At 40.1% G+C, this 13,601-nt stretch overlaps 1 protein-coding gene across 2 annotated transcripts in view; it reads left to right on the top strand.

Annotated features, from left to right (window-relative positions):
• Positions 1-13,601, top strand: part of unc5db (unc-5 netrin receptor Db) — a 265,211-nt gene that overhangs the window by 177,490 nt on the left and 74,120 nt on the right. For both annotated transcript variants that reach the window (XM_032515156.1, XM_032515155.1), the window contains one exon: positions 12,253-12,337. In XM_032515156.1, coding sequence (XP_032371047.1) covers positions 12,253-12,337 — 85 coding nt within the window. The remainder of the gene's footprint in view (positions 1-12,252; positions 12,338-13,601) is intronic.

The following is a 13,601-nucleotide window of genomic DNA, read 5'->3' as shown; positions in this document are numbered from 1 at the left end:
GAGGGGGCACACTCCCAGGCCCCCTCCAGGATCCTTGCGAGAGTGAAAAGCAGGTCTGTTGTTCCACAACCAAGACTGAACCCGCATTGTTCCTTTTCAATCTTGAGGGTCGACTGTTGGCCGAACCCTCCTTTCCAGCATTTTCGAGTACACTTTACCAGGGAGGCTGAGAAGTGTGATACTCCTGTAATTGTCACACACTCTCTGGTTCCAATTTTTGAACAGGAGAACCACCACCCCAGTCTGCCACTCCTTAGGCAATATCCCAAACTTCCATGCAGTGATGAATAGGGGTGTCATCCAAGACAGCCCCACCACACCCAGAGCTTTGAGCATTTTTGGACAGATCTCATCAATCCCCTGGGCTTTGCCATTGTGAGGGCGTGTTAGTTGGATTCAGGAGTTCCTCAACGTGCTCCTTCCACTTCCCAATTACCTCCCCAGTTGAGGTTAACATTGTCCCATCTTTACTGTACACAGCTTGGATGATTCCCTGTTTCCCCCTCCTGAGGTGGCAAACGATTTTCCAGAAGCACCTTGGTACCGACCAAAAGTCCTCCACATCTTCTCTGTACTTCTCCCACACCTGCTGCTTTGCCTCTTTCACGACAGAAGCTGCAGCCCTTCGGGCCAGTCAGTACCCTGCAACTGCCTCTGGAGTCCTCTGAGATAACATCTCCCCAAAAGACTACTTCTTCAGTCGGATGGCTTTCATGACCACCGGTGTCCACAATGGAGGCATCTAGGACCACAGCTTCTCACCGTAGCTTTAGCAATGGAAGCTTTGAACATTGCCCACTTGGGTTCAATGCCCCCAACCTCTACAAGGATGCCCATAAAGCTCCCCTGTTGAAAGTGTGTTAGACAGTGACATCCTCCAGACGTTCCCAGTTCACCTGCATTAACCATTTGGGCTTACCAGATTTGTCCAGAGTTTTCCCCCACCCCCTGACCAAACTCACTACCAGAAGGTAATCGGTTGACAGCTCTGGACACAAACTTCCTCACCACAATAAGGTGATGGTTCCGGAGAGGTTACCAGTATACTGTGATAGCAAAAGTTATGATTAGAATGAAGATTGTGGTTTAAATTAAAACACCTTCCCCCTTAAGTAGTACTCCCAGGACACGACCATGCATTTCCCAGATGAAAGTTTTGTTTTCCCTGAGACAAGAACTCAGCTCCCCCCCTTGAAAACCAAGCTCAACTTAACTAATTAACTAACTAACTAACTAGAAAGCGCTGTGTTTTAAGACCCAACTATTAACCCCGACCACATCACTATGCGTTGTTTTGCGCTCTTATACAGCAGCAGTCAATGTAGCGCATACAGTATTAAATATGTGGAATACATACATACAGAGCATTACTTTTTGTAGCAATATGTAAGAATGGTTTATGAGAACAGCCTTCTAAAGGTATTTCTACTAAAGGCCATGTAATCTGTAGAAGAAATACTTTAACAAGTCTTGCTCTTTAATTATGGATCCATTTATTTACAAGAACAATATTAGAAGAAGAAAATTATTTGACAAAATGAGATAGTTGTCCCTATCCTACCCAACAGTTTCCAGGATTCTGTGTTGGAGATTTTAGTACTATACATGTTCGCTGCACAGCCTCCAGCAGATACTACCATAAATGAAAAGAAGTTAAAAGGGATCTTAGATGAGAAAAACAAAGAAAAATAAGGCATGTACAGAAGTATTATTAATGTAACTCAGCTTGTCAAAGTTTGTGCTTTACTAAAAAGTCATGTTCTTATTATATCACACAATTAATACACATTTACACTCCTTAGACCCTATATATTGCAAACTGTTGCTAACATTTATCAGTGCAGTTGCCAAGGCAGGTAGCTTTTTGTTATTCCTTCACATCTTCACAGGCTCTCTCAGGAAGACAGGGTTCACACTTTCATCATGTTCCGCCCACACAAATGCAGCAATTGGAGAAGTTTCCATGGACCATTATAGTTGTCACCAGGTCAACAGTCTGTGTAACCCGTAGCCCTCTTCTGTGGTCCTTGTGTACATAGTGTTGGCCCTCAGCTGGTGTGGTGAAGTGAAGTGAGATCAGCCTCCTGCGGTTGTCTTTCAGTCTGAGGTTCTGAGTGGAGGAGTCACTGCTGTCAAGTGCAGCACTTAAACAGCCTGTCTGCAGCAACCACCATACATTAGACTTAATAGCCAGCCATGCAGCACTTCACTGCAGATTACTGAAGTCACCTTAGTGTTATGGAACAAAAGTAGTAACATTCCTTTTTTAACTTTAATAAGCCTATGTTAAGAGATATCTGATTGAGATTTCCCCCTAGATTCCAATACAGTGTATATTTGAATTGTAAAAACCATGCCAGTTCTCCGCCAGAAAAATGTTTTCGATTTGAATTCCATTTTTTGCATTTCTACATATATTTGTAGGGACTATGGCAATACAAAATCCACAAAATAATTAAATTGATAAATTCTGCCAGAAAGAATAGCACTAACCTAGGTATTAGAAAAATATGTCTTATATAATAATAATAATAATTTTGACTTATATAGCGCCTTTCACAAACCCAAGGACGCTTAACAAACAAGGGGGGGGGGGGTTAAGAAGTGGCCAGGAGAGATTAAATTCCATAAGCCTCAGTGAAGAGGTATGTTTTAAGCTGGGTTTTAAAGGTTATAATAGAGGAGGCAGAGCGAATAGCAAGAGGAAGCTGGTTCCAGAGCGATGGTGCACTGACACAGAAGGCTCTGTCACCAAATGTCCGGAGCCTGGATTTTGGGACAGCAAGCAAGTCCTTGTCAGAGGACCGCAGAGACCGTGACTGAGTGTATAGGTGGAGCAGATCTGTTAGGTACTGAGGTGCAAGTCCATGGAGAGATTTGTATGTCAGTAAAATATAGTATACTATAAATATAGTATTACTAGTCTTATTGTTTAATATATGGGCTGATCACCAAAACTTGATAGAAACATTTTATGAAGTCAAAAATGTTCACCATTAATGCTTTGGGTCAAAAAGGTCATACCCACAAAGCATAATAAACGAGACAGGGTTTAGTTCACAAATGGTCAAAACACAAAATCAACTAGAGCGTACATTTGAGTCATCAAATAAATATGGAAAAAGTGGTTTCCAGTGTTGAACTGGTTTATTTTCTATCTATAACAGGTAGAGGACAGGGATTGATCAACTTGACAAATTTCAACCCTAAGGGACAATGAGGATATAACGTTTACTCTCCCTACATCCCTATACAACTTGGCTGCTACAAGAAAAACATTAAATTTGATAATATTCAAACTGTATTTACCAATTATCATGAACAAATCAAAATCACCTGGGGTCTCATTTATAAACGTGGCATGCACACAAAACAGGGCTGAAAATGTGCGTCCCACACAAAGGTTATGATTTATAAAAAACAAAGTAGATGGAAGAATGTGCGGCCCTCAATGCAAACTCTGACCCATGCGTACAAACATTTTGGAGACAATGGGAATTGGCGACGCAGATAGTGAGGTGGTGAACTGATGTCAGACTGCAGAAAGTAAATTTGGGAATGATGATTACTCTTTTAAATTTTCAAGTATTGATCTCTCACACGTTTCTTTCTCTCCATATCATCCACATTATCATGAAGATAAAACAAGGAGTATATTTGCGCTTTTACTGAGTGATAATTGTTCCATAAACACCTTGTAAAATTCAACTCAATTCTTAAATCAAAATTCGTTTGTAATATTTAATCAGCGCTGTCTCACCGTCACATGGTGCGCTACAAAGCGCAGGAGGAGGAGCTGGCCCGACTTCATGATAACATCAAATAACCTACCATTAGATAACAGCAGAACACAGTGTAAATAACTAAAAGTCTGTGCATATATAATCAAATGTCAAAGTCTGAAAATACAGCCGTTGAGCTCTCGCGCAATTGTTACGCTTAATGTCCTCGTTATCAGTCCAAACTTTAATACTGTTGGTGACAAAAGCTGCATGAAGAGAAGTGTGTTTGCCTTTTACACTTTTGTCTTCAAATTGTATCAGTGGGTGAGGGATATAGTTGATGCTGGTCCAGTAGAAAGTAGGAACGTGCCGGAACCGTGCCATCCCAGTCCAAATACACGTTCTTGCAACTCTGGGGGCAACCGGCTGTTTACAACCAAGTGTTTTAAATAGATATTATAATCTATATATTATAAACTTTATCACTAAGACTTGTTTGGATATCATATAGTTCAGGTTAAATCTTATCACATACCTGCAAGTCTGGTATATATTAAAGCTGTACCTTAGTGTTGTAGTGCCTGTGCAGTCAGGTTTACCTACATTTTGCGAGAACATGCCAAAATCATAATTGGATTTGCAGCGATTCCCGAGCATCTGATAGGTTTTTGGCTTTTTCTCCACCTGTCATCATGATTCGGAATGATTCGGCGTCAAGAAAAAACAACTGCCAGGGTTATTAACAAACTTACCAGAATTCACGAGGTGCTTTGCATTATTTAAGGTTAAAAATGGGCATGTACAGGGCGATATAAGAAGCTGATTCACGTACGCACACTGGGTAATCTGTGATTTATACAGGGAACATTGCTTACAGATGTGCGTGCAAATGGTTTTATGAATCGGAATTTCTATTGGCGGACGCCATTTTTGGCTTTTGGGCATATGTAACCTTTTAGTAAGGATCCTACGCACAGTTCTGTAAATGAAACCCCTGGCCCTTACAACACATGACCTTCCTGTAACATTGTGCTGCTACTGCTTCTCCCTGTCAACTGAGTTATGTAGTAACATTAAACTAGCTGCGGTTTAAAGTGAACTAGTTTAATTTTTTATTTTTACAATTTGCCACAATTCGTGCTCATCCAAAAATGGACTTAACTTGAGTAGCTTCCTGTCTTTAGATTTGTCAACTACTTCGTTTAGTTTCAAGCTCCTTATCTCATCTGAGAATGCTTCCTTTTGAACTATCTTAATGATGAAAGTTTCAGCTTCTTTCCTTTCTTTTAAGCTTGTTCTTTCCTTTGTTATTTGCTTTACACCTTTGTATTCTTTGACATGGCGTTGCAATCTGGCAACTGCTTTTACTTCCCTTGACCAATCAGAGAATTTCAGTAGACAATCCAATAATGATGTGTCTTCCCTTGCCTTTGTGTTGCACACAAGAGCCTTGTTGAGTTCAGGATCATCATCTTTTACCTCGCCCAACTTGCGTTCTCTGTCAGGTAGTTTCTCTTGCCACAGAAACGTCGGTCCTGTGAACCAGTTTGAGGTCTTGAGTTGCTCTGCAGTCAAACCTCAAGAGGCATGATCTGCTGGATTGTCTTCAGACGCAACATAATGCCATTGCTCTGGCTTTGTACTTGACTTTATTGTCTGTATACGGTTGGCTACAAACACTTAAAACCTTCTGGCGTCGTTGTTTATGTAGCCGAGAACAACTGTGGAGTCTGTCCAAAAGAACTCTAGTAGGTCATGGATTTCTAGTTCCTTTCGGAGCATATCACTGGTTTGAACTGCAACAACTGCTGCTGAGAGTTCAAGTCTCGGTATAGTTGTGATTTTCGTTGGTGAAACTCTTGCCTTTGCCATTACCAGACAGCAATGGACTTCGTCAGACTGGTTAATAGCTCTCAGGTAAGTACATTCACCGTATCCGGACAAACTCGCATCGGCGAAATGGTGAAGCTCATATCTTTTGACATTGCCAAACTTTGCAGGCAAGAAGCATCTTTTGATTTGCATTTCAGCCAGATTGGGAAGGTCTCTCATCCAGGACTCCCACTGAGGTCTTAGGTTTTCTAGAAGTTCCTCATCCCAGCCAATCTTCTCTCTGCACATTTGCTGGAGTATTTTCTTCCTGAAAGGATGAAAGGTGCCATGAACCCCAGGGGGTCGTACACAGAGGCTACAGTAGAAAGTACACCTCTTCTTGTTAGTGGATTGGGTTTTACTTGAACTCTGAATTTGTATGAGTCAGATGTGATGCACCACTCTACGCCAAGAGCTCTCTCCATATGTGGTAAACTCAAAGCCATGTCTAGATTTTTGATTGTAGCACATTCTTCTTCTGGGATAGTTGCCATCACGTTCCCACTGTTAGAAACAAACTTATGGAGTCTTAATTTGCCAGTGCTGCAAAGCTCTCTTGATTCTTTGACAAGTTGGATGGCTTCCTTCTCAGTTTGAACACTTATTAGACCATCGTCTACATAGAAATTACATTGAATGAAGCGTATGGCATCTTTGCTGAACTGACCTCGCCCCTATTCTGCCAGGTGTTTTAGGCCAAAGTTGGCACAGCCAGGAGACGAGGCTGCTCCGAACAAGTGGACCTTCATTCTGTAGATTGATGGTGTAGTCTCCAAGTTGCCGTTCTCCCACCATAAGAATCTTAAATAATCGTGATCCTCCCTTTTCACATTAAACTGGAGGAACATTCTTTCAACATCGCACATGACTGCAACAGAACCCTTTCGGAAGCGGCACAAGACACCCACCAAGGTATTTGTCAGATCAGGCCCAGTAAGCAAATGGTCATTAAGCGATGTTTCTTGAAACTTGGCAGAGCAGTCAAATACTACGCGGATCTTTGCTGGTTTCTGTGGATGGTAAACTCCATGATGTGGAATGTACCAAGCAGGATTGTTGTCAATTTCTTCGTCAAGGACCTTCTCAGCATCGCCACGTGAAATCATGTCATCCATAAAGTTTACGTAGTCTTGGTAGTACCGCTGATCTTTCCTGAGTCTCCTTTCAAGACAGTTCAGGCGCTGTATTGCGCATCTCTTGTTGTTAGGTAATGTTGGTCTTTTCTCGTTGAACGTTAATGGCATTTCATAGTGACCATTGTCCTTTTGCGTTATGCTTTCTCTTAACTTCGATAGGAACTTAAGATCTTCTTGAGACACAGGATTATCTTCACCAGCTTTTTCTGAGAAGTCTGATTCAAGGATTCTAATGATGTCTGACGGAGTAAGTTCTTTTACTTTGGTACGGCTCACTTAGTGTACTTCAGTTTTGAGGTTGACAGAAGACTTCACACCTGGTGTCACTTGTCTCACAACTATGCGATGGCTAATCCCAATGGCATCACCGTAGTCTACACAGGATTCCCGTGGCCAACAATACTCCATCCAAGGTCTGTACGTTGTGCATAAAGCTGATTTTCTTCCCCAGACACAATTTCCCTTGGCAGTAAGGCTTGTGAATAATTGTACCCAATGAGAAGACCTACTTCAGTCTTGTAGAGGTGCAATATCTTCTTGAAGGTGCTCTAAATGGGACCATGCCTTTGCAGTTTCATCTGTTTGTATGTGAGTTCTGTTGGCTGGAATAAATTCACGTGTGTAGACTGATGGTAAGGAGATCTTCTTATTGGAGTAAAAGCCTCTCACTTGTAGGTCATTTACTCTTTGAGAGCTTACTACTGTGGTTCTTGAGGCCATTGTAGAGAGCTTGAGCTTGACTTGTTTCTTTGTTTGCGTCCAAGGCCTCAGCTATTTCACTTAGAACAAAAGTTGTGTCACTTTGAGAATCCAACAGAGCATATACAAAGACTTCTTGCGCAGGCTGAAGTGTGGATGATAGCCAGACAGGAATTATTGCAGCTGTTTGCATGTTAGCTTGATCAAGTATTACTCTGTTTGAAATAGCAGCTGTGGTTGTTTCTGCATGTTGTGTTGAGTGAGGTCCCTTTTTGTACCTTTCTTGATTTGTGCTTGGATTTTCTTGACTCAGATTTTGTTTGACATATGATAGTCTTTGTTCACCTTTGGCCCGCTCCTCGTGTAAACAGATAGGATGCCGCTTGTGGCACATGTTACAAACATTCCTGCTGTTGCAGCTCTTTGAGTGGTGACCAGACTTGAGACAACCAAAGCATAGTCTTTCAACTTGAACAAATTTAATTCTGTCTGCAATCGTCTTCTCCATGAACTCCCTGCATTTGTGCAAAGTATGCCCAGTTTTGTTGCAGAAAATGCATGTTATGACAATCCTTTCATTTGAACTTCTGGTCAGTGTCTTTGCTCTAAAGCTTTGATGTTTTGGGGATTTTGGGTTTTTAGCCTTCTCTTGTTTCAATGACTGCAATGATGTGACAGGGTTGCAGGCTATTTTTGCTTCCTTTGTCAGAAATTTCACAAACTGGCTAAAAGATGGGAATTGGTTAGTCTCTTCTTGTACTTCGATAACTATCCGGTTCCATCTTGCTGTTAGCCAATCCGGTAACTTTGAAAGAATTTTGTTGTTTTCATTGCAGTCATTCAAAACTTCCAGTGCCTTGATGTGACGCTAGGCAGCCTCACAACTACAAAGAAAATCAGCAAACTCTCTGAGCTCAAAGCTGTCCTTAGGTCCCATCTTCGGCCACATTTGGAGCTTGTCTCTGTATGATTTTCCAATTGTAAATGGGTTCCCGTATCGCTCCTCCAAAATCTCCCATGCTGCAACATAGGCAGATCCGGTTCAGAGTAGGAAATAGCCTTCAATTGCTTGCTTAGCTTATCCACTTACGTATCTACGGAGGTAGTATATCTTCTCCTTGTCTTGACTACTTTTCTGGTCAATCAGTGTTTCAAAAGAAAGCCTCCAGTCATTGTGTCTCAGTGGATCCCCATTGAATACTGAAGGTTCAGGAATTGGAATCCTGTTGGCACTTAAAGCACCTGATAGCACCTTAACCAGCTCTGCTGTGCTTTCATTTGAGGAAGTGGTCATAGCTTGTGGTAAAGAAGGCGCATGCAGGGGCAGAGGATTTGTAAGCGCGGGTTCTTGATTATCTGCTGTCGTCTCATGCTGTAGTATGCATTTCTGTTATTCTGTGATCTGCACTTGATCATACACCTGCATTCTTGCTTGCACTGCATTGAGACCTTTCATTTCTTCCAAACGCTGTATCTTTCTACGTTTTTCCTCCAGAGTCCTTTGAAGAACTGCATGCTCATCTTCCACTAGAGCTTTAATTTTAGCTTCCTCTTCTTCTCTGTGTATTCTTCGTTTCACGTCTTCCTCTTCTAGCTCTAAATGACGCCGAACGGCTGCTGCCTCTTGGTCAGCTATCTTTCTTTTAGCTTCTGCTTCTAGGCAATTTAGTTCTGCTTGCTCTCTTTCTTGTTCTTGTAACACTTTCAGAACAGCTTGGCTTGCAGCAGCAGCAGCAGCAGCAGCAGCATCTTGTCGTTTTATAGAGGAACTGCTTGAATGCTCTGAGGTGCCCTTTAAGATAGAAGTGACAGAGCTTGATTTACAGGTGCTTGAGTTGAAGAGAGACCCTGCTTCAGGCCAATCTTGCTCTTCTTTTTCTGGAATATTTCCATCCAGTCGACTTTAGGCTCTGGACACAATGAACTTAGAAATCTACACACACAGATCCACTCTTCGACGCACGTCAGGGTCTGGAACTGAGACTTTGCGTAGTTCATCATAAACACGCTGGACATCAATAGAGAGACTTGTGACGTCACTTATGATATCATTAAGCAAATCATCAGATAAAGGATCTGTGGATTGTGTCAATGGTTTCTTAGAAGATTTAACTTGTACTCTCCATTTGTCATAAATGTAGTTAGACCTTTGCTGAAGCCCTTTGATTTGTTCGGCTTGCATTTCTTTACCCTTCTCTGTTAAAGTTCTGGTTCTTTGACTTCGTCTGGGTTGCTGAATTTCCTTTTGCTGGACTTCAGCGGCCACTTGGCATTCTTCAGGCAGGTCTTGAGAATTTGCACTATCCCTAACACTGTCCTTTACCTCAATTGTAGCTTCATTTGGCTCTGACATTCTCAATCACTGCATTTAATTGACCCATTTGGTAACCCTTGATCAAATGTTAATGTTACTTAAATGTAGAAACTTTAAAGTTGAAACAGATCAAATGTTATTAGTTCCAAAACAGCCTTTCAACAGTTTAAAAACTTAAGCACTTAAATAATTGGAAATGTTCAAAAATTTCTTAATTTAACTTTGATTATTATCTTCAAATTACACTCTATAACACTTGAAGAACTTCAATATCAAATGGCCAATTAGCCTTCACTTATTTCAATAATGCAATTGAAATTCACTGAGAAAACAAATGTACCCTTTAACTTTAGCACCTTAATGTGGCTGTAATGGCAAGCTTCAATTAACTTATATGTGCAGATAAGTAACACATGTACCACACACACAACACAACAGCTATAACAGCAAAACTTCTTTGGCAAACCTTTACAAAGACTCTCTTCTTAGACCACTCTTGACTTATTAGTGTCCAAGTTTCTTATGGCTTTGACTTGAAAACGTTGCCCTTTAAAGCTATATCTTCTTACTTATGTGTGTGTGTGTGTCTTGCATCGCACATTGTCAGTCCTTTTATGACAGCTCCGTGCGTGCGCGGCTCGTTGACAACATTGACAAAAATATAGAAACGATGTTAGCTTAACATAAACAATACCATGCACAGCATGTGGAATACCATTTACCAAAGTAAAATGCAAATGAACAAAACAAATACCTCGTTGGCTGCATGCTACAAAGAAAGGGAAGTCTTTGAGTCTTCAGAGGTATACTTAAACCGTTCACATCCAGGTCTGCTTTAGCCAGCATGAAATCTTCATCGTAACTCACACATGTCCATGCTATCTGCTGCCCGCTGGTGTAAACAGTAGAACTCACGCGAGAACAGCCCAACGAGACTTAATTACTTCAAAATAAAAGCGTAAATAACAACTGTTGCTTAAACAGAAAATAGGTAAGAATAAGAACTCCAAAATGTAATTCTAACAGTTACAATAAGGCCAAAATAACCACTATTGCTGCTTACTACCTGGTGTGGAAGTCACAGACACATTAATAAATTAAATGGCGTCATGTCTGGATTAATAGTATCACCTGGCGGAGCAAAAAGCACACTAATGTGTACTGCCTTCTCCAGGAAGGAAACGTTAAGATATCTGCCACTTCCAGTGTGACTTACAGTTCAGATTGTGCCGTTTTGTAGTTGTAATAACAGATAAACAGATAAACAGATTTAAAAAAAAGTCTAATCTGTCGGCTAGATGACACGCAAACAATTTTTAAAATGCTTGTTCTCTGGATGGAGTTTGGTTCTATCAGGGTTTTGCTTACATTGAAACTGCTCCATAAACACAACAGAGATTCCCAAAGAAAACCCCTTTCTAAACACTAATGGCTTTTGCCACACATCTACACACAAAGTTTAGATACACACAAATATTTTCTCTCCATAAAGCTGCCAAAATTATATTTATCTGTCATTTCCCATTCTGCTCCTCTGAACCTTTTATTTGTAAAGCTGGGCTTTTAACTGTTCTCATCTTTTTAGTGAGAATGCCTCTCCTTTCACACAGAAGCAGATAGTGTCAGGCAAGAGTGACAGGGCAGTGTTGCTCTGCAGGAATCTCCACTTGCTTCCAAAAAAATTGTATAATCAAAAGTGTAGGGAGATTTTTGATAGTGTCGTATTCAGAAAAGCCGTTTACAACTGAATTCAACTCAGATATTGATTCAGTATTCTATTCAGGCCGATCAAGTGAACCTTGACTGGAAAACATTGAGTTGTTTGTGTCAGATTCTGTCTTGTCTAAATTGATTCAGGACCTAAAAGTAATACAATTTCAGTGGACAGAATTGTTGTGATTACTCAAAGTTAATTTAGACTGTAGCTGCAGTCATCTACGTATTCTGTTCCATAATTCTCAGGCTCCCTTGACAAATTGTGTTTTAAAAAGTTTTGGTAGACATTTTTAAGAAATATTCCTTAACTCCAGAGTGTAAAGTCACCCTACTTCCTCCTTTGATCCTGTCATCACTTCTACGACCACTAGTTGTAAATATGTATATATGAGTCGTTGCTAAGCACAGTCTCAACCATATAGCAGGTCAGAAAACTTTTTTTTTATTAATCTTTTTATTGGCAACAGGTTTAGGAAGACAATCCATGTATTTTTTTAAGCTTTCTTTTTGAAGGCCATTCAGAGCAATTAATATACCAGAACATAAGCAAACATGATTACTAACAGCCAGTTGTAATTCAGAATCCCACATTTTTCTAGTACTATTTATATTGAAACACCAACGTTTGGTTCACTTTATTCTTTTATATGCCACAGTTTGTTTAAGTGAAATGAAGCTCTCATAAATATTCCCATAACCCCTGCATGTAGAACAAGCTGTAAGCCCTTATTTTCACCTACACTGTCAGGCTGTTGGAGTTGTTGCTGTTGACACATTTGTGTGTGTTTTCCAGGGGTCAGCCTGCTGGTGCCTCATGGAGCCGTGGCTGAAAATATGTCCTGGGAGATGTACATGGTGATCAATCAGGGAGAGGCAAGGTGAGGCCGGGGTGTACCCAAATATCATTTCAACCATCTATCTGTCTGTCAGTCTCCCACTAACTTATCATCCATCTCACCTGACACTCTATCCTTTCTCCTCACTGTGCTGTTTCTCTCTAATTATTTACCATCCTCTGGTACTTTTATTACAGCTGCAGTGTTTAGTCAGTAGGTGCTAAATTCATCTCCCCAACACTTAGTTGTCTTACTGTTGCAGGTTATTAGGCTATTGTAATTTCTAAAGTTAATGTAAAGTCTGAATTAGCAAATGTTTGCAAATGTCACCTGACAAAGCAAAACCTTAGAGTAAATTGTGTAAGCGCACAACCAAAAATGTGTTAGTCCATCTTAGCTCCTCCTCATTGGTTTATACTGAAGATATAAATATGTACTAATAGATACACAAATATGTATATCATTGTTTATTTAGTTTTTATTAAACGCTGTGTCATTTCCTTAAACAGGTAGACACTGTGTGGCCTCCCTAACCTGGTGGTCAGGGTGGCGGCAAGTAGTTAGTCCTGAAGAATAAAAGAAACACACACGTTGCTGGTGTTAACTTCTCTTCAAGAGAATTTATTCTTCTTCTAATCATGCCTTAGCCTCAGTCCTAATTCTTGTATACATGGCCATTTAATAACACAGAGCTAGAGCAGTATCAGTTTCTACACAAAACTATAATTCAGGCTACTTAAACATATTAACTTCATTCACTCAGAAGGAATAGTAAACATGCATCTTATTCTGAAATGCAGTTCATTTTCACTGTATCCATGAAAAATAATAAATGCATATGGATTTTAATGCCTTGAAATTTACTGTCCTTACAGTGTAATTTCTAACCAAAACTAAAACATGGTTTATGTAAATTTGGCAATGTAACCTCTTTGGTTCTCTTTACATGAAACACACATTTCACCTTTTACTATAAAATAAACACATTTCACAATTGACTTAAACTATAACAAATACATTTACATTTACATACAACATCTACTACTTTAATGACGCTGTTCTCTATTAGCTTGACGTTATTGCATTTGCAAATTTTGTGTCTTTACATTCCTTTTCAGTGCATAGAATACTAACCTATTAAAATAATAATGGTCAGCCAGATTTTGTGAGTTGCACATACATATGGCACAGTAAATTATATGTTTCTCTGGATGGCTTAGTGCCTTAGTGGCTATGGAGGACCAGGTCTACCATATTTAAAAATAAATACAGAAATAAATAATAAATACATAATAAATACAGAAAT

This window comes from Etheostoma spectabile, chromosome 5, assembly GCF_008692095.1.
Source record: "Etheostoma spectabile isolate EspeVRDwgs_2016 chromosome 5, UIUC_Espe_1.0, whole genome shotgun sequence".
Classification (NCBI taxonomy): domain Eukaryota; kingdom Metazoa; phylum Chordata; class Actinopteri; order Perciformes; family Percidae; genus Etheostoma; species Etheostoma spectabile.
Note: the sequence above shows the minus strand (reverse complement) of the source record. Positions and strands in the feature narration are given on the sequence as shown.